Here is a 27130-nt window from a genome sequence, read left to right on the forward strand (position 1 = left end):
GGAAAAGGAAACAAAATATTTCCTGCCCTTATCTGATCCAGCACAGTAAATCTTTTGTGCCATTTTATTCCCACAGCGGCTGTTCAATAATGCAGAACATGTTGCAGTTTGCAAACCATGTTCAGGAAACTGAACAGGCATTGTATAGTCCTCATAGACAGCACTGACATTTGTGCTTTAAAACCGGAAGAAAAACTCAATTCAGGCCTCTTTAGTCGAGTACTTTATATACATCATACAATGAGAGACACAGAAATATGTATAACAGGTGGATATTTTGGAAAAACAAAAAATGGAACAGTTAAATTCCCCATAAGAGGTCATAGTGAAGCCGTGGGAAGATCTCTGGGTTCCTTGGGTTATGTTCTGTAGCTGCTGTAATTTTGAAGGGTGTAGGTCGCAACTGTATCCAACAACCAACCACGGGTTACAACAGTAGCTTGTTTGGAAAGACCTGCAGAGAGGACAGATGTTAATGCCTTCTAAAGATAAAGTATTGAAAGTGTGAACACGCATGAAACAGGACATGAGTGCGGTGTAGGTGTAGGGTTAGAGCAGGTGAAATTCCAACAAAAAGCCTTTGAGGGCTTATAATGTCTCCAACTTTTACATCTGTATGATTAATGCTCTAATAACAGTAAGAGCTAACAGTTGAAGGAGAACCAGTATTCATATTTTAATGCATGAGGCTTGTATTACTCTACATTGTCTCCATTTTCAGCAAATGCCATGAAAAGATCTTCCTGCAGTGTAATAGTCCAGCTCTCAGGCCTTTCTGACTACCCTAGCCTTTCAGCGGCTAAGTCCCAAACCAGCTGCTACTGCTGAAAATATGGATCTAGAAAAACAAACAAACATGAATATATAATTTCATTTGTTGAAAGATGCCACATTCACTATTAGGAAAAAATAACACTGCATTTATCTGGGACTATTTTCAATTTAGGAATAATTGTTAAGCTTTTATGAGGGGATGATGATGCACTTATTTGTGTGTAGCTCAAGTTTTTAATTGTATCCACGATATGTAAGGGGTTAGGTTCCAGCACACAAACCCTAACAGCTGTAGTCCTTTAGTGAAAGCATACACTTAGCGACCACCCTATTAGATACATCTTGCTAGTACTGAGTTACCTTCAGTTTTTTGCTCTCGGCTGACAGGAATTGCACTTGGTGCGGTCTTCTGCTTCTGTAGACTATCTGGTTCAAAGTTTTACACGATCAAAGATGCTCTTCTGCACACTTTGATTACAACCAGTTTGGCCATTCTCCTATGATCTGATATCAACAGGGGATTTTTCTCCAAAGACTGGACATTTTCTGTTTTTTTTAACCATTCTCTGTAATTCCCAGAAATGGCGTGTGGGAAACTTCCAGTAGATCTGGGACTAACAACTCTGCCGCATTCAAAATCCCTTAAAATAACCCCCGCTCCCCAACCCTCAATTCTGATTCTCAGAAATCCGACAAAACAAAATAACAGTCCTTAAGTCAGTGTTCTGTACTTACATCTCCAGATAAGGTCTTTTATAACACATATCTATAAATGCTGCCTTTACACCCATGAATTATAAAGGATGGGTGACTGAGAAAGGCAGTGATTTCAATCAGTGGAGCCCAAGCAGAGGATAGCAGACGATACATAGCGGTGAACGAGTGGAGGAACTGCTCGTTTACCTGCTCTATAGGTGCCAGAGGACATGGAAGAGAAAAAGCTACATTAAATATGTAGCAGTGCAAATTAAGATGCTATGAGGAGGGAAACGAGGTGTTACTTGCTCCCCTTCTCTTTCAAACTGTCAGCTCTCCTCATGCAACATCAGCCCCTCTGTTCTGTGGCCAATTTGTTTTGACATTCCCCACGCTGCAATCTGAAATTTACTCTTGGCCATTTCTCTGCTGCTCAACTCCCTTCACACATGCTTCCCTGAAAAGTCACTCTCCTCGCTCTTGTTGGGGACCTGTCTCATTTTGGTTGGCAGCATCTGCCATTTTCACCGTTCTGTCGCTCTCCAATTGGTCCTTACGGAAAAAATGCATTCGAAACCGCGCACTGATGGACAGACAGGTGCGCTGACATGCACAGCAGCCCCGGATGTCTGTGCTTGTGGGGAATATTCGTTCATTACAGTCAGTTTAGATACAAAACCTCACCCTTAGATAATCTCATACCCAGTCATCAATGTAATAAATTGATTTAAATTCAAAATTTATTTGGAAGACTGAATAGGATAGCATCGCTGTTAAAATGAAGATATTTTGGGGGTGGCAAACCTGCAGTAAGATCCACCACCATGCGGGTACACAAAAAAAGTTTTTAAAAGCTGCAAAATTCCCCCAAACTGAGCTTTTCAGCAGGGCATGAGGATGCTTAAGACCAGAACTGTGTGAGAGACTAACAGTGCAACAAGCAATGGGTCCGTATTAGGATACTATATCCACGTAAATTAAACTAAAGCTTTTTGAAAGTATGAAACTTCTTTTACAGTGTAACGTGCATCATTCAGAGAGCTAATGTGTTTTTGCTTGTGACGACACCAACTATTTCCTCCTGTAGTGGGTGTCATTTACTCTGTCTCTGTGGTGCTTTCATGGGTTATTTTTAAAGCCTAACCCTTTTGGCGATCATCAGTAATGTAACAAGATAATAAATAGACCTTAGTAATGTGTACTGGCTAGCACTGGCTAACTAGACATCATCACCCTTTGTGTCTCTACAATCAGATTAAATCTTTAGTTAATATTCGGTTAACTGAATAAAATACTTTTATTTTGAAACAAACAAAAGCTCACTGGTAAAATCTACTGTAACTCGGTCACAATAGATTATAAGTAATCAACAAACAGCCGGTTCCCAAATGATTGCCTTACACTTTTTCACATCGGCAGTCAATTTCGAGTAGCGGCAACCAACTGGTTGCCCGTTTTCAATCACAAGCCAATTATATAGGTCGTTTAGTGCAAGGAAATATGTTTCCTACAACTTCAGATTGATTGATGAAGCTTTGCAAACAACTGCTATTTCATTTTTCTTTTCTTTTCTTTTTTTTCTTTTAAATGCAGCTAGATTGCCATCATGTTGTAATCCATCAGAGTCAATTTGCCCTGATGAACCAAACTCATCTGTGATATGTCTGGAATGGGACTCAGTTCCACTGGTTTCCATCAGTCCGGCTGCAACTACATCACTAATTTCTGATCAAAACGAAGTAACGCAGGTGGACTGTGAATGTAAGCAGCTATTGTGAATATAGCCGTTTCACACCCATTTCAAACCCAACAAGCTCTTTGCACACTGTTGTAATACACTGCAGAGACTAAATCATCAGCTAAATTAACTGGAATGCTAAATACTAGTTACAGAGAAAAGCCAACTTTCAATAAATCTATAAATAAAACTTTGTAATAATTAAGAACATTAAGAAAAAGAAAAATGTCTGTCTCCTTTTCTTTTTAGCATTTGAGCATAATATTAAAAAACAAAAACAACTGACTCCTTGGCACAAACTCATTTTGTAATGAAAAATCTTTTCCATCCATTATTTGCCTACAAAATGTGTCATCACTTGGTGTCACTTCTTTGTTGCACCATATCAAGGCTTATGAAATCTCATCTTATATAATAACACAAAACTATATTAGTACACTGTGTGTCACACACAATTCTTGTCTGTCTCTGTAGTAGCCCGAACCCCTCGGTGAGGCTGTGTATGAATATGAAACCCCTGTTACGGGGTCAGTCTAATCTCTGTCTTCACGACCTCTGCGTGTGGAAGCATGTAATAGACTATTTGCTTGTGAGAGAGACAGAAATAAGCCAATTAGGTTAAAATAAAGTGAGTTATGATCAGATATTAAAAAAATAAATAAATTAAAAGGTGAAAATTTATTTTTATTTCTAGCCAAGACTCACTGTTGTAAGTTGAAGATGATGACTCTGGTTTAGGCTGTACAATGACGAGCTGCCGGGACTTCTGCGGAACAAAAGGAGTAGAAAAAACAACAATTTCTCATCATAAAACGAAGCACAAATAGAACAAACAGTTTAGTACTTACAATCAGTCAAAATGTTAAAGCGCAGTATTTTTATCCTTGCCTGTCGATCGATCTTGTCTGGAACTTTCTAAATGACTCACGGCTGATTAAGCAGCGACTGTGATTACTGCATCTCTGACTGTCAGTAATAATAAATGTTGCCTTTTTAACCATAATTAGTGTCACGTCTGCTGAACAATTCAGCATTAATGTGTCATTTTCAAAAATGAAATTAAACCCAGGAGACAAATAAGAGGCACTAATGCAGCTTTGTGAGACAAAGAGTTGCTCTGGGAGGCATCTGCTTTACCGAATGCTGCCTGACTTGTACCCGTAATGGAGCGCATCGCGGGGATCGTAAGTGAAACAGAGACATTAACGCTGAAATTTCATATACAGGAATTTTTTGCCTTCTCCCTCCCCTCACCCCGAACCAGTCGTGGCAGATGGCTGCCCCTTTCCTGAGCCTGGTTCTGTTGGAGGTTTCTTCCTGTTAAAAGGGAGTTTTTCCTTCCCACTTTTGCCAAGTGCTTGCAGACAGGGTTTTTTCTCTATTATTGTAGCATCTTACCTTACAGTATAAAGTGTAAGTCATCCTAGATCTAGTTTTAAACCAATCTTAAGATACATTTTGAAGTAAGAGAGGAAAGCATGAATTTAGAACAGCAGTGGCTCTTTGTGGAGTTTATAAGTTGAGCGGCTGGACACTCTTACCTGTTTACCATCGAGTAGAAGTGGATCTTTCACTACAGCAGCTCCACAGAGCTCCACCATCCACTCCATTTTATCTGTCGGAAACACATGAAAATGTCTATTTCAGGAAAATAAAAGATGATCAGATCTGCTTTTACTGCCTCTAACCCCAAGGGGACACACAGCAGACCCATTTCAAGCTAAGCTTTACTTTGATCAGATGGACAAACACAGGTCAGAGATTCACTCGCTGCTCCAGATTCATTTGTGCAGTTCACTCGGTCAACACACATTTAACTTCATTCAGAAAACTGTGTTTATATTCCAGCAGCTCACAGGAAATACCACAAGTGCCATCAAAAAGATAAATCAACAACTCATCTTCCTGGGTACGTTCATTCATGTCAGGAAAACACTGATGAGCGTCTTCTGCGAGCTCTAGATAACATCAATATGTATCAACCCGAGTGGTTAAATAATGCATGAAATCCCAGAAGAAAACAGCTCCGTGTTTGTGCCATGTTAAAAAAAAGAAAAGAAAGTCTTTTAAACGACTCACGCGAGCTAGCAGATGTCAACCCATTAGCAAAGCTTCATCGATCCAGCAAGCAGCGGGGAGGATGCGGCAGGAGCACTTTTAGAGCCCCAGGAAGAAGGAAAATGAAGAATGCTGCCTTCAGGGGTTTTAAGCAATGAGGACCCCCCTGAGACCTTCAACCATGATCTCTCTCTCTCTCCATTCAACCATGTTGAAAGGGAAGAGCCAAGAATTATGCTGTATGAAGGGCAACCGAACTGCTTATAAGCTTGTGTTGGGAGGTCATAAACAGTTTAAATCCTTGGCACCAAAGTTATAAACCTCTTACAGAAACTGCAAGAGCATTCTGGAAAAGGAGTCTTGCAGACGACTTTGTCCATGGTTGGAAGCTCATTTCCACTTTCTGTTCAGAAATAATTTCCAGACTCCATAGCAACTGCTGTGCAATGTGACAAAACCACACCAAAAACATCTCACACGACTCCTAAGTACGTATTCAACCCACCCACACGCTGGTATCACTTGTCATTGTTCTCCGGTGCTGAAATGACAGAGGTTAAAAACAGCACAGGTTTCAAGCTATTCTCAGTGTCAGTCAAAAGCTGTGTGAGCTACTTTAACTGTCCCTCTCCTTATTGTCTTCTTTCTCCCGTGTGTCTATCAGAGTCTTGCAGGACGGAGGCATCAATAAGATGGAATAAGGGCGGTCGAGAACAGTATTTCTTGATTGAGAAAGCAACATTGCAAACAGCAAGATGGAAACAATGCAATAAAACACCACCTGAGGTTTTCAGACAACTATAAAAAAAGAAAGTTTTAAAATCTTTGTTTTTGCAGCCAGTAATTTGAGGCACCATGTGGGTGTTGCTTGCCCTGTGGTGTTTTAGAGCTTTGTTCCTGAATCAACCGGAAACAGAAAATAGAAATAGAAAAGTGGAGATGACAGTTAAAGTTTGCATAAATTTGAATGTGCAAAAGAAAAAAAAAAAAAAGATGCAGGTTCATTGCACAATGAAAATTCAAAGCAGAGTCAAAGTGTTTGTGTGTGTTTTTTCTATCCAGGTATGTTTTTACTGCATTGGCAGTGTGTTTAGGATCACTGTCATACTTAAAAATGAAGTACCGTATTTTTCGGAACATAAGGAGCACCGGGTTATAAGGAGCACTGTCGATGAACGGGTCTGTTTTCATACATAAGGTGCACTGGATTATAAGCGAAACAAAACAGAACTTTACTCAACTCATTCTTCTTGCTTCCTCCACTTCTGTACCATTGACTCGTTAATGTTGAATTCTATCACAGCTGCTCTATTCCCATGTTGTTGCAGTATATTAATGACCAACTTCGTATTGTGGATGAATTAACTCAGTTGTTCTCCTGACTGAAGTTTGGTCCGTTTACAGCATCCTGCCATGCGATTGCATTTGTCCCTAACCATCAGGAACCCTCACGTTAACTTTTATCGAGGGGAAAAAAGTTAGCGTTCATCCTCCAGCTTCACTGTGTTTATGTTATGCTAACACAGCTGTGTTGCTTGCGATCACGTAACACATCATTATATACCAGCTAGCCCAACTTCAGTAACCCTACAAACGTCACAGCTGTTTATTTTTTTGTCTTTATTTATGTTGGAAGTGACAGCAGAGCTGTACGTTTGAATTTTTTTCAGAAATCTCTCAGTCAGAACATGCTATATCATGTTTAGGTGGAAACTAGAGAGCTAACTTCCTGCTAATTTCTAACTCCATTAAATTGAATACATTCTGTTATCATGGGTGCCTGGATGTTAAACTTAATTGTTACACCTGGTAAAGATCATTTTATTAAAGATGAAAGAATTTAGACAGTTTTTAACTCTGTGATGCCGCAGTGTTTGTTTGACTTTGGGACCTGAAGAGGACGGAGTTTTGGACCCAGATTACTTTGAGTCCGCAAGGCTCCTGACTACGGTAAACGTAATGCTCCGACAATCCATCAAGCGGTGCGGCTTCGTAGCTTACCGAAGTCGTACTAAAACATTTTTGACAGATTTTTGAGCGCCCTGTGCGACATAAAATTGGTTCAAGGTCAGTAAGCAGAATTCATACATAAGGCGCACTGTCGATTTTGGAGAAAATTAAAGGATTGCAGAAGTGGAAGTGCGGAAAATACGGCCCCAAACCATCACAAAGCCTCCACCGTGCTCTTTGGCAGCAACTAATGAGGAGTGGTTTGACACTTCTGCACAGTACTGTGCTTTTTGGCCACTCTGGAGCATCTCTAACAGTGTTAGAGATATATATCATAACACTGCCTGGTTTGCATGTTCAATTTTAACCCTAAATTTACTGCAGTACACAATAAGCTTTCTTTCTGGAGATCTTATGTCACATCATGTTTCTTACCTGCAGTCATGTCTGTAAAAGGCCCCTGGAAGCAGATGCTGAAGCCCTTCATGAGCAGCTGAAAACAAAAGGAAGACTTAAAAGAAGGATAAAAAAGCTGCTTTAAAATGTTTTCAAAAATATGTAGAGTAAAGCAAGTAAAGAGGACATTTACTCAGTGGATTTAACCTTCAAACAATGCTCAACAACACTGGATGAGAGCAGCCAACACTGCTATTACCATTACAGCTGAGTGTGTTTCTGAACTCTTCACCTGTGTAAAGGGTTACAGTGGTAGAGCTGAAACACCTCTCCAAGCATATCCTGCAATTTACAACATCTATTCCTCACTTACTGGGTAAAATAAAGCCTTGAGACCTCGTTGATTTTTTGCCCTTACTGTAATACAGTAAATGAAGTGATGAGTAAAAGAGAACCGTGCAAATAAAGCTACCGTCACCGAGGTAATATCACACTTAAAGGAGGCAAAGAAAAACGAGAGGCTCGACACCAGGGACGCTGTTTTATCACACTCAGGGTCAATAGGCTTGCTTGAAATGGGAATGTAAACTTGTTTCTTTGAACTATGATAACCACTGAAAGGAAACTCATGACACGGCCTCATCGACAGCGTGTGGCAGGATGGAAGTGTTTGAAAGATAAATGTCCGAGCGACAGGGGAGAGAAATACTCATTTCTCACGCTTCCCTGTACGTCCATAATCATCATTAGCCAGAGGTGCTCGGTGAGATGAAAAAGTGTTTCTGTTACAGATTTTTAATTTAGACAACAGCTAATGTCCTTCAGGAGGTATTAGAGTGTGATAACAAGCACACACAGGCACACACACTCACGCAGTTTCTTTGACTGATTTCCAGAGCGTTCTGGTGACAGACTCCCCGACTCTCCATTTCATCTGTTAGTCCGTTTGTCACACTAGTGCAGGTGACAGAAAGTGAATATGAACGGGACAATCTGCCTGGCTCCATCAAATTGCCGGCACGGTGCACATGCCACTTAAATAAGCCTGAAATTACTAGCTAATTCAATTAGCAGAGGTTCTTCAAAGGCAGTGATACGGCCAACATGACATCTAGCCATTTCTAATTTCCCCCCTCAGTGGCAACAGTAGTGGTCCTGCTGGCCTTACACCAAGGGGAAAATTACAATTAGCTCCTCACAACAGGGTCTGAGCTAAGAGGCTGGTGCAACACGAGGAAACAAGTTCAAGTGCTGCTTGTAATTGGGCCATTTTATTTTATTTTCCTCTCTGAATCACAGACTATTCTTTGTGGACTAACACTGTGCTTTTAAAAAATACGAGCAGTGGTAACTGTCGATAACAGCAGGAATTAATGCGCCGATTTGCTGTTTTTGCTTTGTTTTCCTAAATAATTGTTGTGTTCTAAAACAAATTTGCTTCATCCAGTCAACATGTTGACATGCTGCAAAATCTCTATAAGCTACAGTAAAACAGACTGACAGAATGGAAAGGCATTGGTGGGCTAATGAACTGAACAGATGAAGAAGATGTGCATCTTCGTGGATATATAACTAATGAAGCTTTGAGTATTTTAAAGGCAGATTTAGGGAGGAGCAATATAAATGTGGCAGAGCCACAAATCCTGTGGTGCAGGATGAAGGTATAGCTTAGATTTTCAATGCTATGTAGATGATACCCAGCTTTATTTATCCATGAAGCCAGAATGCAGTGTGTCTTAAAGACATAAAAGCCTGATGACCTCTAAGTTTGTGCTTTCAAATTCAGATAAAACGGAGGTTATTGTACATCGTCCCTAAAAATCGTAGTAATCTGGTATCTTTACCTTTTCTAGACAGCATTATTGACCTCCAGTAACACTGTGAGGAAACTCAGAGTCTTTTTTAACAATGATATGTCCTTCAGTGTGCACCTTAAACAAATATGCAGAACTGGTTACTTGCATTTGTGCAAACATTAGAAAATAGAAATAGGGGAGGAGAGAACTCAGTAGGTAGAGTGTTTGCCCCATGATCGGAAGGTCGGGGGTTCAACTCCACCGAATAGCTCCCCTGAGGTACCCCTGAGCAAGGTACTGTCCCTACACACTGCTCCCCGGGCGCTGGATTGGTGGCTGCCCACTGCTTCACTGAGTGAATCTGTTAAATGCAGAGAGAAATTTCCCTACAGGCGATTAATAAAGTATACAAAAATAAATAAATACTGTCCCAGTTTGATGCTGAAAGACTTAATTCATGCATTTATTACTTCTAGGCTGAACTACTGTAACTCATTATAATCGGGCTGTCCTAAAAGCTCCCCAAAGACTCTTTAGTTGTTCCAAAATGCATCAGCTAGAGACTAACAGGGACTAGAAAGACAGCACCCATCTTATCTTGCAGACCTCATAGTACTGCATTACCCCAAGAGAGCACTTCGCTCTCAGACTGCTGGTTTACGTGTGGGTCCTAGGATATTAAAAAGTAGAATGGGAGGCAGAGCTTTAAGGCTTCAGGCCCCTCTTCTGTGGAACCAGCTCCCAGTTTGTTTGGGAGACAGACGGCATCTCTACTTTTAAGATTAGCCTTAAAACTTGGATTTTTAATAAAGATTACAGTTAGTGCTGAATCAGGTGACCCTTAGTTAAACTGCACTAAGTCTAAGCTGCTGCGGGACTTCTTATCACGTACTGTTTCTTCTTCTTTTTCTTATTCACTCAGAGAAATACCAATTCAATCTCTGGTTCTCTTCCATAGTGTGTCTCCCTCCCCTCACCGTAACTGGATCACAGCAGGTGGCTGCTCCTCCCAGAGCCTGGCTCTGCTGGATAATTTTTCCTGTTAAAAGGGAGTTTTTTCTTCCCACTGTTTCCAAGTGGGATTCACAGGGAATCATCCGATTGTTGGGTTTATTGCTCTATTCTTGTAGGTTCTTTACCTCAGAATATAAAGCGACTTGAGATGATTTTGTGCTATACAAATCAAACTGAATTGAATGCATTGCAGTTTCAGTGAGCATGCAAATTATAATATCCAATAATTATACAGGTAATGTGATATAATGATCATCCAAAAATAATCTACAACTAAAAAAATCCTGTGGAGCTATAAGGCTATGTTGTTAACAATCAAGCACACATAGTAAAAAGCTATTGTGCCATTCATCAATACCATTTCTCCTCAAAAGTAACAATAATGCAAAGCCACATACTTGACCCTACCTGAAATCTTTGTTATGCACCTCTTTAACTGTACCTTTTGTAGCTGTACCGCTCTTATCAAAGTTTCAGAGTACTTTTAGATTTTCTTTTAAGCCTCAAGCTAAAACATCCGTTTTAAAGCTATAATATTAATTTTATGTGGCATAGGACTGCACAATTAACTGAATTTTAATCTTAATCAAGATTTTAGCTTTCCACAATTAAATCAAGACGATCGACTGATATTGCTCCATCAATCGAATGCAAAGCACCGCCAGATCACTGCCTGATGATGTGGCTGCATATGCCAGTCACAGCTGTTCCCCTGGAGACTAAGGTTTTCTGGATAGAAAGTAGCACTATATTAAAAGACTGCTTTACAACACATAATAGTCCATTAAAACTAAATACGGATGTCTGGCACAGCTGAAACGAAGAGCTTGTCCCTCAAAGCAGATCATTGTGTGGAAACACTCCAAACACAGCAAATGACAAATAATATGCAAGAACTGCTGGACGAGGGTGCCTGCACTGCAAAGGAGCACAACTCACTGACTCAAGCCCCTGAAAACGCACCAAACAGTATAACAAATGTATGAATATTCATATTGTTGTCTTTTGTATTGAATTGTAAATAACTGGAGATGAGTTATTATTGTTTGTTGACAATCCATACCACACTTGATCTATGAAGCTTTATGATCAATTTCTATTTTTATTATACGAGTATATTTATCAGTCCCCTTCAGTTAATAAAGCACTCACATTACTGTCTTCAGTGGTCCGAGCTCTTGAGGGGCCCTGGTGGTTGGGCCCATTCACCACATCCCCTCTCACCTCAAACGGACTCTGGTTAAGAAGAAAGCAAAAAGACTCAAATAGGCAAACATGAAGCTCACAGTTAGCGTAAAAATTTTCGGCTCAGTTATTTTCTATTTTCATTTTCGTTTTAAAAACAGCCTAAGTGATTATTCAATCTCAGGACTGAATTTAAACACAGAGTCTGTTAAGAGTAATTAATTTCTTCCCAGAGTCAGGTATGCTCTTATGAGTACACTGAGCATTCTTCAATGTGACAGCAATCAACTTTTAATCGTAAAGAGTGCATTTCTGTGTTCATGATATAATGCCTTTTTTTTTTCTTCTTAAAACTGCCCCAGTGATGGATAAAATAACTTGAAATACCGATACTAAATGTAGCCTGGCTGGATTACACTGGCCTATCACAGAAGCAGACTTGCTAAAACAAATGGATGGCTAATCATTTATGGTGGTATATCACAGCAAGCCACAGCCAGAGATTCATCATGTGGCCTTAATTCAACATCGGGACAAACACAGATGTGACTGTAAGCCACTGCTGCGCTGATTCAACGAGCACGCGGGCGAGCGTACCTCATCTAAGACTTTCTTTTGTTTGAAGCACTCAGAAATCCCTACAGAGAGAAAAAAAGAGCAAAAGATTGCGAGCTTATTATCTGACACACAAAAACTTTACTGTGTAAAACACCCTTTTATTCCAGCCTACCTTTTCATGCCATGCTGTTTTTTACATTTAAATTTAGACTAATTACTCTTTACTTATTAGTTAAGTTAAGTTATACTTACACTGGAAACTCAACACCCACTTCCTGCCTGCAATTCCCAGGAAGTATTTCAGTGTGCGCTCACATACCAGCTGTTCATCTGGCAGAGAGAGAAAAAGAGCAGACGCATGAAAGGAAATGCAAAATACGAGAGCTCTTTCATGAGGTGATTGTACAAATACACCTTATACACTGTAAAATTGACCAAGTATCTTTTAAGGCCTACAAGTCACAAACTTGCTAAGTGTGAGTCCATGGAGCTATACGAGGGGCTAGAGATGCTCAGCTGGCTCCTTACTACCAACTGAGCATCCTTTGAATACCATGGCCTACCTGAGCCTTGCTGACATGTCCATATCTTTATGACCGCAGTCTATCCATCTTCTGATGGCTGTTTCTAGCTGTATAATGTGCCATGTATCAAAGCTTAAATAATCTCACAGTGGTTCCTTGAACATGGCAGTTCACTGTGATCAAAAGCCCCCCCCACACTAACTAGATTGTAATCAAATAAAGCAATATGGCATGTGATGAAATGGGAGATTCACATCATACATGTGCTGCCAACCAATCTAACCCATGAAGAGTTCAGGCAGTTAAGAAGACAGAAGGAGGTTGAATGAAGAACCAGCGAGTTGTACCTAATAAATTGACCAGTGAGTATAAAGGTTATTATATGTTATTAAGGTTATTAACCGTCTGAGCTCTTGGACGCAACGCTAAAAGGTTTCTGTTGCAAAACAAAGGACAATATATGGTTATAACTTCTGCTCACTCTTGCCAGAAATTACTTTTTTAATATGTTATCATTTGCAGTATTATCATTATTACATTTAAATTTAATATGGAAATCCTGGTAAAGTGTTGTAAACAAAGTATAGTCATTCTTTTTCATTAAAAATAAGATTAACTGATGGCCTATAGTTGCAGTCACACAAGACTTATTATCTCAAAGCAAATGTAATCAGTAGCAGTGTTGCAGTGCAACTCAATAGACTTACAACACTTTGCGTTCCAAGTTATGAGTTATTTAGCTACTTTTTAATAAGCAATCAGTTAATTCTAACATTTTTCTCCTTTCCTCTGTTCTTTCTGTTGCCGCAAAAAGGATAAAGCCTGATGCAATCCAGCTGCTCTCCAACTAGTGTCAGTTACCATGTGGCTCTGCTCACGAGATTTGCAAGGAGCCATTTATTCTAATATTTCAGATTTACGAGTGAAAAGGACAAGAACAACACCACAGTGAAATTCAAATTGCGTCTGGGTGATAATAAGTCAATAAGTCTTTCAGGCTCACAAAGAGCTCACTTCAAGTTTGAAGTAGCACTTTCAAGCTAAGAGCATCTTCACAACAGCTCCAAAACATCAACAGTTAGGTTTTAGTTCAGCGGAGTCTGGTTAAGTGGCGAGACGAGATGCTCCCAGTCTGAACTGGGAACGAGGTAAAGTCAGTGTACTCAGAGGTAGATTCACAGTAGACTGCACACACAGTACAACCTAACATGTGCAAAATGACTTAAACACGTTTCTTTCCCCAGTCGAGAATAATATTATATAATTGCTATTAAATGGCATAAATCGGGAGACCTAACAACAAGAGGAAGCCAAGACAGATCAGAAGTCAGATGGTCTAACAGGTGAGTCAATACAATCGTGTCAGTGCATGCACAGGAAAAAATGTCCAACTCTGGCTCATTCTGATGATTTAAAGGAAATCAATCTTCATCTTTTCTTCTCTTTTCAAATCCGTGAAAGAGGCAGACAGAAACTTTTTAATCCAGGTAAGAGTCAAAAATGCCCATTACTGCCAGTTCTTCTGAGAAATGCATTTTAAAGGCTTTAAACTTATTTTCTACTAATGGCAGTAATATGAGACCTCCTGCTCCTTTCCCAAAATTTAACCATAAAGATCAAGAGGCCTACGATTCCTATTTTTAGTTGCCCAGGAAACCGCTGCAATTAAAAGAAAGAAAAACAAGAAAAAAAAGGAGGACTTCTTAAAATGTGACAGTTAATATGGTGCTTTGGAGACAGCGAGCTTTGAAATTAAAAATAATCTATCAGAGAGGGTAATTAGCAACTAGCGGATAAATGGAGGAGAGAGTGTGTGGGGTGGAGAGAAACAGAGAGCTTATCTCCGAGGAGCGCTTTAAAAGACGCACGAAACAAGCTGTAACTACACGTAGAAAGAAAATGTCCTTTTCTAATTGCAAATGTTCTTTTAGAAAAAAAACACAAGAGCTAGAAACAACTAAAGTACTAAAGGATTTAATTGCTCTGTTGCCTATCAAGCCAATTTGTCCAGTGGCTCCCTTTGACTCTAAAAGGAGAGCATGTGACTGTACTTACCTGTACGCATGATGACATGAGTCACTTCTGGTGTTACCTGGGAAACCACACGGGCACCAACTCTCTTGGCAAACTTTTTCACCATAATCTGTTGGCAACAGCGTCATATCAGTTTATTTATTCTAAAACTGACTAAGTTTAAAAAGCAAACAAACTGACTGATTGTCTAAAAGGTCACCTGCTCATTTGGGCCCAATCCTGATGACACAAGCACCAGCTTAGCTTTGCATGCGTCTTTTGGAGGGCTGTTATTTTCTTTGTCTTCTTGCCCATCGGACAGAGAACTGCTGTCCTTCTGAGTCTTAGCTGCTGAAGTTGAAGAAGGTGTTTTGGAGACTCCAGTGCCTTTGACACCGACCCCTTTATGCGCAGACTTCTGCGCTGCTGGAGAGAAAAAACATAGGACACACAGTCACCTGACCTGACCCATTCCTCTTTCACCACTTTTGGTGATCCTTCATCAGAGATTAACCTTATCAACCACAGTCAGGCTAAATCAAACGGACTCAAAAAAAACTGCAGTAATGTCAAATTGCTCCTTTATGTTCATGTGGTATTAAATGTGCAAATAGAATAATGAAGCTATCTGAAAAAACATGTTTCTACAGTTCACTTCATACCCATCTGTGTGTCACCTTCAGGCTCTGACGGGTTGGGTTCGGGAACACCTTTGCAATCAGATGGTTCTGGGTTTAGGTTCGGTCCCGCTTCTGGAACAGCTTTCCTGCAAAACAGATGTGTCTGTAAGCTTGGCATGCATTGGTTTTAACTTTACATTTCCTGGATTTTTGACCTGCATGTACAGACTGTGCAAAGGTTCTTTGTATTTCACTTCCAAAGAGCCAGATTCCATTCTAATATTTTAAGTGGTCTTCAGCAGTACTTTTCCAGACTTTCTAAAGGTCTATGAACATTTTTCTTTGGACCCTGGTTGCTATTTTTTCCATTCATTTTGCATTTGGTTTTTGTATCCAGTTGCGTATCCAGAAGATAATTGTTACACAATGTTGGATCTGTGGATCCCTGCATATTTGGGATGCACCGATTGTGAAAGTTTTGATTTCACAATCGGTGCGTCACAGAAGGTGTAACAAATTGTTACATTTGAAATTGTTACAAATTCAAATGTAACAGAAGGTGATTGTGTAACAAATTGTTGCACAATCACCTTCTGAATTTGTACAGTTCTTCCCCATAAAACTGTATTTCCATGTGAGTTTTCGTATGTTTCAATAAATCACTGCACTTTTTCCCCATCTCCTATAATATAATACACATACTACATATACACATATAAAGAAATTATAAAACTTTTGCACAAAACTGAATTAGTACCACAGGTCTCGAGTGCCTGTTCCCCTTTGAATAACACTCCAGTTCTAATTCCTAGCAACACTTTAAGTTTGCAGAGCGGGGCTGGGACAAAATATCAATATTTTCCTCATGTGATGAGACTATGATGGCAGCAAACATCAGTATTTTTATTAAAGCATGCAGGCGCTCTAAATGGATACCCAAGCCCATTTAAATGACCAGAGTCACTATTCATGTCTGCTGATGGTGAATCTTACCAAATGAATCAGGACAAAAATAAATAAATAAAAGAGCTAATGGGAGGGAAATGGTGAGAAGCGGGGCAGAGCTAAGTAACAGAACTGACATATCATTAAAACTGAACTCTTCTCCTTCAGTTAAACAGATATTGTGATATTTCATAGATGACTGCCTTGCAATGTATTGAGCAGAGCACTATATCATGCATGATGCATTAGAATATCATCAGTTATCATCAGGATTCCCAACTCAACTGCACGCTACAGCGTAAATGTTGATCCAGGACTTGACAAAGAAAGAAAGTTGATATCAGTGACACATTCTTATATAATTTTCGGCAGAGGTATGCTTTTATTCTCCAAAATGAATAAAGTTGGTAAAGTTTCCTTTCTTTGTTTTCTTTTGGGTTTATTTCTTCACTCAAAGTCTCTGGCAGAGTGCCTGCGTTTAAATTACCTGCACCAGCTCACTGAAAACTTAGACTGCAGTGCCAACTAATCTTTCCAATTTCGCTACTGCAGTTCTGGAATATGTGCTTTTTCATTTAGAACTTGTATAACCAAACCCCTCTGTGTTCTCATCCGCCATTTCTCCCACTCTCTCGCCCAAAGGACAGCACGTAGAACTCTGGGAGGCGAGAGGTTGTATGTGTGTGTCTGTGTGCGCAATCAGTCGCAAGAGATAAATTACTGTGGCGATGCAAGTTTCCCGCTAAGTGCTCTAAATGACATAAGATGCAGTCAGTAATGACTTTTTTATTCTCCACAGCATAAGCAGATTCTGGGTTCATTAGTGAGATTATCTGCCTGTCCTCTTGAGATGCATCACCCTCTGAGAACCACCAACACACACGTACACGTGCCCGCACACACACACTCGCCAAATTTCTCCTTCAGTTACAGACTGAAAGAGGCCAATTACATGCTACTTACTCCAGTTATTGTACTGGCTAATATAGATGTATTGAAATATGGCTCCTTTTAAAATCTATAAACAATATGTAGAACCCTCTAAGGAAAGACTGCAGCGCGGTGAGGCGGGCGTATTTAATTACTGAAGTCAGGTTTGAGTTCGAAGATTGTCACATGACTGGAGGCCAACATTAGGCGAGGTGATTGGTTAATTAGGCTGCTGAGCAAGCAAAGAAAACCTTCTGATGTTATGACTCATAATTCCTCCTGTGTCTTTCACAGACAGTGTTTTATTTATTTATTTATCTATCTATCTAGTTATCCTTTTTCACTTGCCAGCAAAAAGTTACAGGAGCTGCTCAGACACAAAGAGACGTCAAAATGTTGCTTTAACGTTAACTTATAACACAAAGGTACTTACACTCACACAAATGACTGGTATAAAATCAGACCGTCTAAAGCCTCGGCTGTTTTTAATCACCAGGTGAATACAACGGATTAAGACACCAGGAACTCAGGAAAACAAACAGTTAACATGTGGAACTGGTTTCTAACTTTCTAAGAGTCATTTAGCTGTGATATTATCTGTTCCTCTAATCATTTCCTGTATTTCCTGTAAAGACGGACTTAATGTCTTTCAGCTTTCATGAGGTCATGGTGGACAGGGGTTAAAATAGTGTTTATTTGTGGTTTTTGCATCATGTCTATTGTTTCAAGGAATAAGTTTAAGGGTTTTTTTTTTCCATAGGTAAAAGAAACTGAGCAAAATAAATCAGAAACACTGACTTTTTCAATGCTATTGGGACTTATCTTACGACTTTTTGCCGATCTGTTTGTTTAGATCGAGGAGATCTTGTGAGGAGGGAGTAAAACTGATTGTGGGTATAGATATTTCTATGCAGCAGCACTGAGCAAGTCTATTTTTACAATCCTTTACTTGCCTGTCTGCGGCGTGCCCTGCGTCCTGGTCACGAGGAAGCTGTCTGTGAGCGTCTGGGCCTGCAAACACAATATTTATATTACATTTTATGACTTTCAATACTTCAAAAGACAGAAAAAAAGACTTTGTTTCGGGCATACTTCAAATTTTTGTGTTCATTCAGTTTCAATTTATCTACAGAATATTTCCTTTACAAATTGTCCAGCATGTTTTGGCCAATAAACGTCAGAAAAATTGTGAAAAATGCCCATCTTCATCTTACCAAACCTCAAATATATTTAGTTTACTACCAGGGGAAACTGACTCAGTCTTCATATGTATTTGCCTTTTGAGAGTCTGGAATTAATCAGTTTTGGATATTTTTCCTTCAGATGCTGTAAACACATAATTATCTACTCATCTTTTTTGTGAACTAATCTTTTCATCTCTGAAAATAAGCATCTGCTTATTATCTTCTTACCCATGTCTCTGGTGCTCTGATGGGTTTGTGGGGGGATTTCTTTGGAAGGACTGCTCTCTTTCTCCTGAAGCACCTCTGAGACCAGGGCCATCAGCTTCTCCAGCCTCACCAGCTCCTTCTGCATTTCTATCTTTTGCTAAAAAAGAAAAAAAAAAAGGGGGGGGGAGAGAGATAAAGCATATCAGCTCATAATTACAATTAAGTGACGCACAGAGTGGTAATAAGAAGACAACAGAAATCTGCAATGCAGCATTTTACTGCATGAAATAAAGGAACACATGCTGGCGGCATATTTGACGTATTGCACTGATGCATGAAAAGAAGTGACAACTGTCAGTCAGTGACGAGGGACCCATGCGCAGTCATTCACATCAATTAAAGGGCATTGGTGGCTTTTGAGCCAGTGAGCATCTATTGACTGTCAAATGTTTTCATGAAGGAGCTCAAAAAGCAAAAGAGAAAGCAGGTGATGGAAGCTTTTACCACCAGGCCCCGTTTCCAACAGCGTCACTACGCTGTGCTTTTGTTATTTTAATTTCCTCCTGTGAGTTTACACAGCAAGTACATTGATTATGTAAAAAAGACGCACTGCTAAACAACAGAAAAGCTCTGTATCCTCTGATTTGCGTAATCCTGAGCCCCCCCCCCCCCCCTTCTAAACCCCAGGGCGTCAAACTTGAACTCCCCAGTCAAATCCAGTCGACAGATAAAAGTGAGAGTGCTGGAAGATGGATGGGGTAGAAAACAAGAATCATCTTCTAGGCGGCATTTCCTCTAACGTAAATGAAATGCAATTTAGAAAGCTGCTGAGGGGGACATTTTTCACTGAGCGAGGTAGTCTGTCATCCAGGCGGCTGACAGTTCGGTGCGGGGAAAATGTGGTGGCTGCCCTCTATAGGACGTAACGTGAAGGTGCATCGCTGAAAGCACAACGAAGCCAGGTAAATGCTGAGCAAGCGGAAGAGATTAGAGTGTTTAAAATAATGTCAAATCTCATTTTGATGAGAATCACAAGTTTCACATACTTTTCTTTTTAACATCTGGCACATTCATGCAGATATATATGAAACCAGTGAAAGGAATGCAATGTAAATATTGTATATGTACCAAACAGTTTACATGATCGGTTTGGTTTTCGTGTTCGTTTAGTTGTTAGTCAAAAAAATGAACTGATCGGCAAGAAATTTCTACCAGAGGTGGAGCGTGGCTCAACTTAGAAGTCAACGTGTAGAGCTGATGTGGATCCAGATCTACAGCTCCACTTTTTGGGAGGACTTTCTTTTAATTTCCATTGTGACACACAGCAAAACTGCTTTTTTAACCAGATCTTCACAAAGTGTTTTTGATGTCTTAAACAAGAAGAAACTATAAGAACATAATCGAGATCCAGATCTCCTTCATGCATCCTGTGGAGAGAATTTTAAGATATTCTGGCCCTGCTCGTTTACCTGTGTAACAAGGACTTCGCTTGAAAACTGTGACGATTCTATGGTAACACTGGTGTCATTTACTGGAACGTCACCTGCTGGGAGAGAATAGGAGCTTTTTCACATCTTATAATGGAAAGATGTTTAACTTCTTGAAGCAGGAAACCACACAGCAAGCACTCACACACGTGCATTGGCTTATAGGCTACTTTGATGCAAGCATGAAAAAAATAAAACTTCAAAAAACTATTTCAGTTAAAGAGAATCGTCTTACATTCTTCTGGCGTGCCGAACAAGTCCACAGATGCTTGACTGGAATCAACGCAGTCGGGGCTGGGGCATGCAGGTGGTAACCGATCTGCTGCATCAGCTGTTCCCTCGCATCTGTCGTCTTCACCGGAGTCGCTCCGATTCTGAGCGGAAGGACGAGCTGATGTTCCAAAGATTTGTGTCAGAGTGGGTAATTCTTCTTTGGATCCACTGCTATCGGACTCGGATGAAGGCTCCAGTCTCTGAGCCTTTCTCTTCCTCCTCGGTTTCCTATTGATGGAGGAGTTGATGCTGACCTCTCCACTACCATTGCTGTTAATCTCTGCTTTGTGGATAGTTTGGACCGGTGACGCGATAAGGTCATCAGGGGTCAAAGAAGACTCTGGAACTCCCCTATGTTCAGCTGTGTTGACTGAGGAACACTTTAAAGTGGCAGGTGCGTCATCTTTTATCCCCTTCACATCCTCACAGTCAGCCCGACTCTCTGTGTTTTGAGAGGCTTCCTTTAGCTCGTCACATTCAACGGCTGTGAAGCGGAGACCAGAATCTACGACCTGAGGGACCACAGAAAGAGGAGGACTTTCTGCACCACGTTTTGCCTCCTTGTTAGGACTCAGTCCACTGCTAGGACTACTCCTGAAGCGACCTGAACAGTTTTGTTCAGAGATCAAGGCTTCCACTGCTGCCGGATCCTGTTTCTCAGAAACAGTTATTCTCGGCTGGACCGGTGAGTTGGAAGGAGAGATGAAATCATAAGAGGACTTGCTGGAGTCTCCTAAAGCCTTTTCTGCAGATTCAACACCAGAACAATCTTCATGTTTCTTCTCTGGTTCTTTGATGGCGTCTTTGTCTGAACCGCGGCTGCTTTTCACGTCTGGACTTCCAAGATAGAAAGATTTCCTTTTAGTTGCTTTGAAGCTCTTGAGAAGTTGCTCCGTGTCGAGCTCACTGTCGTTCCTGTCCTCCTCGTTTTCTGTTTCGGTACATTTAGTTTTACAAACCGAGGCCTGTGACTGAATACTGTTTTGATTGTCACTTTCAAGCGTTGGCCCTACCACGGCTGCATCATCTAGCTGAGCAGAGCCTGAGGCAGCATTTAACTCTTTAACAGCTTCTGTTGGCCTCAGATTCGATGTTCTCTCAGCACACTCTATGTTTTCAATCTCTCCTATGTCTTCATTATAAACACATCCATTTTTTTTAGCTGACTTTACCACCTTATTTACATCATCAAGCGCTTCGCCATTAGCATGTTCCGGCTGCTTTGCCACACTGCTGTTTCCTTCAGTTGCCTTAGCTTTCTCGCTCACCTGCTTGTGACCCTCCTGGACTTCCTCAGCAAACAGCTGAAGTCTTCTGCTTCTCCTACTGCTCTTAACGACAGGAGTTACTTGGTCCTCGCTGCTAGGGTAATTCTCAATTTGAACCTGAACTTCTTCTGCTCTCATTCTAATAACAGGGGTGGTTTCCCCATTCTGAACTCCAACGAGGACAAGGGGTTTCGGCACTCTGGAGGGCTTGCCTTTTTCGGATCTTGTGTTTCTACCTTTCCTTTTGTCAGTTTTCTTTTGCTCACCACCCTCTGATTTTGCCCGAGCTTGCTCTTGTAAGTCGCTGTCTACCTGTTGCAAAACATTGCACGTCCTTTTCCTCGTCTTCCTCCCCAGTTGTTGTTCTACATTATCAGGCACAACACTGGAAACGTCATCTCTGCCTCTGTTTTGGTGACTTTCTGGAAAGTTGTTGAACTCGTCCACATGCATGCCTGTATCAATTTCTGTCCCGATCTCCATCTGTTCTGCTGATTTACAAATGCCACTGCCATCATTTATTTCTTCTGTCATTTGCTGCTCACCCTCCACGTTACTTTTGTTTATTTTTGCAAAAGAAGCAAAACCGTTTTCCTCTCTAACACTGGAAGCATCTTCACTCTTCAATATTTCTTCAGCTATCGATGGCTCTGTAAAAACTTTAAGCGGAGGAGAGACGTTCCTGTTCACTCTTCGTCTGTAGACAGCCCCAAACACCTGCTCTTCGAGGGCTTTGGCCCGCTCTTCTTTCTTCGGATTCAGTTCACTGTTGCATTGCCTGATATCTATTGTCGAAGCGGAGGAACAGCTGTCAGAGTCATCAGAGTTTTCATCTGGTTTTTCTAACTCAAGACTTCCTTCAGCTGGAACTTTCATGAGCCACTCTGCAACCTTCTCTAAACTTTTCTTACGCTTATGGTCAAGGATCTTGTCGGGCACCACATCTTTTTTCTGCTTCTTCCTAGAGGACTTTCTTTGGGATTGGTCTTCGTTTTCATCTGGAATGAATGATGAATAAAGGGAGGCATTCTCCCGGCTCCTTTTGCCTCTATTCCTACGCGTTTTTGAAGTATTCGCCACAACGTCTGACATTTCAGCTTTCACTGGTTCCCCGTTGTCTGTGGGGCTGGACATTTTCTTGTCAGACGTTAGTGGAGCATCACCAAGCCCGCTATCCAGAGCTTCATTTTCTGTCGTCAAAGGAGCGGAATCTTCAAGCCCCATGAGTCTTGCAAATCCATTCCGGGCTGTTACAGAAAAAAAAACAGTATAAGAAAATCAGGTTCATTCGCAAGCTTTGATTAAGTCATATTCACTTCACATCCATCTCTTTACTCTGTCCTCTGTAAGGACTTTACACATATTTTTTTTCCCAACCCAAAGAAAAAGGTGGTAGAAATGCTGATATCACACTGTGGGCAGCAAATATACACCTTAGTAGTGTATGTTACACCAAAGCACTGGCAGTAATGTGAGTAATATGACAATTGATTTGAGGAAGATTTCACCTGCAATAGTTGAGGAGTGGGATTCTGGAAGATCACCAAAGAGTGCATTTTGTTCATTGTCAATGTCAGTGCCACATTCATCTCCAGATGTCAGAGCTCCTTTAGTAGTTTCTGCACCTGTGACACTGGATAGAAGAAAATACGCAACGCTGTATCTGAGCAGACTGAGTCAATAAATGACCGTTACTGTGAAAAATAAATCTTAATTGTTCCAACCCTGCACATCGCCCTTGCTGGGATGTTCCAGTGAAGTCTGAAAATGTATAGATGTAATGTTAACAGGTGACATAATGCAAGCCAATTCCATGACATCATTTTAGAAAGTCTGTGATATAACCTTACAGTTTGTGCCAGTGTCATGCTCATATGCTTGGATCATGTCCTGCAAACCAGCGACAAGTTTCTGAAACCCAGGGCTCTCCTGTAAGCTCCTGTAAGCAGAAAAACAATTACAATGAGCTTTCACGTATTATAATACATGTTAAACCATCTGCATATATATTCTGTCCAACCTTTTGGTGACTGTGCTTTTACACACGGGGCAGTTGGCTTTGTTTTGTTTGGATTTGTCCAAAAGTTTCATCATGCAAAATCTGGTAGAAAAAGAGAGCTAAAGTCATAAGCATGAAGCCTGTGCATATTTAACAGAAGCTTTTCAGTTAAGAAGACACTTACTTGCAGAATTGATGGTCACACTTAGTAGATACCGGAGCAGTCATTAAATCCAAGCTATAGACAAAAGAACACCTATGTGAAAAAAACAATCTAAATCTTGTAAAAAAATAAATAAATACTACAAAAGCAGAAGAATGATTTTATATATTATTAACACAGGCTCTTATTCTAAATAATGCTCACCAAATGGGACACTGCAGAGTCTCCCAAAGCGCCGAAATCCCTTTCTTGACATCTGAGACTTTTGGGGTTTTCATGGTGATTCTAAAAGACTAAGAGATAAAAATCTGTGTACACATTACTGTGATCAGCATCTATAACACATTAATATCAAGGTCAGTTGTATCTATCCCTGTGTCAGAGAGGCATTCTCGTGCAGGGTATACCCTGCTGCTCGCCCTGTGGCAGCTGGGATGGGCCCCAGCCCCCGCCACGAATGGATGGATGGCACAATGAGCAAGTCAGAGATGTACTGGGAGGTAATGAAGTAGCTTCAGTACTGGGGTAGCACGTTCAAGCTTCTATGCATGTGCAAGGAATTTGTCTGAGTCATTCTGAATGAGATGAAGTCCAAAGAGTTCTACCGATGACTCGGATGGTCCTGCAAATAAAATCCAACCTGCTTGGCATGAATGCATGGAGCCTACCTTTACAACCTATTGTTGACTGAATGTTTAACTATTCATTGCGTGTACTTTGCTCACTGTACACACAGCATGCACTGTTAGCTTGGCAGATATCTGGACAATAGGAGGATAGATTCGGTTATGTTGCAGAAAATCATGTTGTCTGAGACGCGATGTTTTATTTGTACTGGGCTCAGTGGAAACCGCACAACTATTTTCTCATCAATTGAATAAGTTATTATATAAATGGCACAAGTGCTTCAATTATACACAAAAAGTAGTCTGCCTGCTGATATTAAAGCATCATTACGTTGAAAACAGCGACCACGCAATGAAGCGGCATTGTGAAGTCAGTCAAAAGCCACTGATTACATATATTGGCAACTTTATAAAACACCGTTTAATGTTCGTACACGGTCGCTTAAAGTAGTTAAATCTCGACATCAGGCTGGCTAGCTGTCTCTGTTTTGGGGGTGTAACTTACATAACTAGCTCTGTTCTGAAACTTCTGAGACTCGGACAATCGACAAAAACACCCCGACAGACTAACATCTCATAAGAAGAAACAGATCGCGCAAGTAAATAACTGTACATATTCATAAATATTCCTAAAACTACCTGTTTTCTTGCAGTTTGGAGCCTCCAACATGAGAATCATCCGCTTCAGTTTTCCCGCAACTACCGTCTTCTTCTGCTTTGATTGAAAAGATGTTTTGTATTTAATGTAACAGCGCCCCCTATTTGACTGGAGAGTAAACCACACAAACGCACACAGCTGTGTTTCACAGTTTTCCAGACTCCTGGACTGTTGGGACAGTATCATAGCTGGACTGGCCAGCGGACTGGCCGCTGGCGATTTTTTGTTTTTATGGGCCGATGGATTTTTTTTTTTTTTAGGAAGGGTATATATAATGAAAGGTGTTGGATTGGCCAATTGGTCATGATCGACTCTGGGCTGGACCAATTACAGCCGAGGAGGCTGGATGCACCCTCCCCCTTGTTTAGCAATCACGTGATTTTCGCGCATTGCATGCCGGGAACTCGTGGCAAAACAATCCAAGTACCGCATCAAATGCAAGCGTTTGCAGCACCGCAAAACGTTCATTCTCCGGTTCCAATACCTTCTTGTTTTTTCTTTGCCGCACAAAAAAGGAATGTACAAAACAAAAGGAGAACAATGCCGGTCCATACAAAGACAGACTCGACGAAAAGACAAAGAAAAATACGAGGAAAAAATCAAAGGAGTGAAAGGGTCAGACCCTTAGGAGCACCCAGAGTGGACAAAAGACGTCAGCGTGCTGCTCAACTTTCACCACGCTCAGATTTATAATTATAAGGTTCTTGGAGTGAGTGCATACACTCGTGAAGTTTAGTAACTTCAGATCACTGCAACAAGCCCAGGTACAGTTTACCGACAGATGGGTGCAGGACCTTGAAATGCACCGTGTAGAACGAAAGACCATCGTACATATCATAAGTTTACCAGTCTCACAAATCGTCCTCATAAATACACATTCGTTAACCGTTTATTAATATAACCTTTGAGCTCAACGGTAATTAATTAGTAGTGGAAATAATTTCTGGTAGCATCACAGAAATGTAGCAGTGACAATAATATTGTATGCTGTAATCGCACTGGACAATTAGTGATACAAAACAACTGTTTTACCCTGTGAATAAAAGTATATGTTTTTGTCAATGTACCATAATAACAGAAGCGAAACGCAATATTGTGTCAGGACAATTCACTATTTATGCACAATAAACAAAGGAGCATAGCGCGACAATTTCTGTTCAGCGCCAGACTTGCTTGTAACCTATATCACCAATTATGTTAAGAAAAATGACGCATTAACTACAACAAAACTCTGACCTTTGTGGGAATGCTTGGAGCAGACTAACATGTGAGCTGGAGTGTTCTGAGACGTTATATTTGGTATATCCAGACCATCCGTCGGCTCTTACTTCGGAAACATGGCTTAAAAATTTTCTCTTCAACGACGTAATCCGATAAAAAAAAACGATCTCTTTACCCGTCGGCTTCCCGTGGCTGTCATGCGACCAGCTATTGCAGTTAATAATACAACAGCTTCTTGGCATTTTTTGGGTTTCTTTTTATCGCTAGTACCTCTTGCCACAAGTTCCCAGAATCCTTTGCGGTTTTACCCCTGAATGACATCACATTTTCAATCTTTATCCTGGTGGGCCGGTCTCTAGTCAAAATGCCCGGGCCGATTTTTTGTCCCAGTCCAGCCCTGGACAGTATTCAAGGCAAATGAATGTGGTCACTAAGGAAGGAAAAAGGCCTTATAACGGTTGGCTAGACAAAGAGCTGGAAAGGATGTGCAGCAGGTTAAGTGATTGAAGATAGAGATGGACATGTGCTAACCAGTGAAGAGAGCGTGCTGAGAAGATGGAAGGTGTACTTTGAGGAGATGAAAAGAGAAGAGAAAGAAAAAGAAAAAGGAGGATAGGTCAAGGACAGTTAATGAATCATGAAGCGAAGAGGATTAGTAAGTAGAAGTAAGGGCTGCATGATCGTCATCGTTGTATTTTTACTCAGTTGTATATAGTATTTGTATTTGTATTCTATTTTTATCTTATTGTATTTTTATTTTATTTTATTCTACTGTATATAGTATTTTATTTTATTCTATTCTGTACAGTTGTGTACTGTATTTATTCTTATTGTATTCTAATTTTTG

The 27130-nt window shown here is 40.6% G+C and overlaps 1 protein-coding gene across 7 annotated transcripts; it reads right to left on the reverse strand.

Annotated features, from left to right (window-relative positions):
- Window positions 1-210: 210 nt before the first annotated feature.
- On the reverse strand, window positions 211-25256 carry LOC309712413 (uncharacterized protein). Of its 7 annotated transcripts, none has more exons than XM_082543165.1 (21): window positions 25044-25256; window positions 23983-24071; window positions 23800-23853; window positions 23637-23717; window positions 23467-23555; window positions 23341-23377; window positions 23125-23249; window positions 20311-22863; window positions 20058-20131; window positions 18610-18745; window positions 18151-18208; window positions 15365-15468; window positions 14923-15128; window positions 14745-14832; window positions 12418-12495; window positions 12205-12245; window positions 11575-11658; window positions 7652-7709; window positions 4750-4823; window positions 3914-3974; window positions 211-454 (listed from the first exon to the last, which is right to left on the reverse strand). In XM_082543165.1, exons 2-21 carry the CDS (start codon window positions 24054-24056, stop codon window positions 360-362), a joined length of 4170 nt encoding a protein of 1389 aa, XP_082399291.1. In that variant the 5' UTR covers window positions 24057-24071; window positions 25044-25256; the 3' UTR covers window positions 211-359. The 7 variants fall into 7 exon arrangements, with proteins under 7 accessions (XP_082399291.1, XP_082399289.1, XP_082399286.1 ...); XM_082543163.1 differs by having other exon boundaries at window positions 20058-20134; XM_082543160.1 differs by having other exon boundaries at window positions 23800-23871.
- Window positions 25257-27130: the final 1874 nt, after the last annotated feature.

Source organism: Aulonocara stuartgranti (assembly GCF_965226115.1).
Source record: "Aulonocara stuartgranti genome assembly, chromosome: 8".
NCBI classification, from domain to species: Eukaryota; Metazoa; Chordata; class Actinopteri; order Cichliformes; family Cichlidae; genus Aulonocara; species Aulonocara stuartgranti.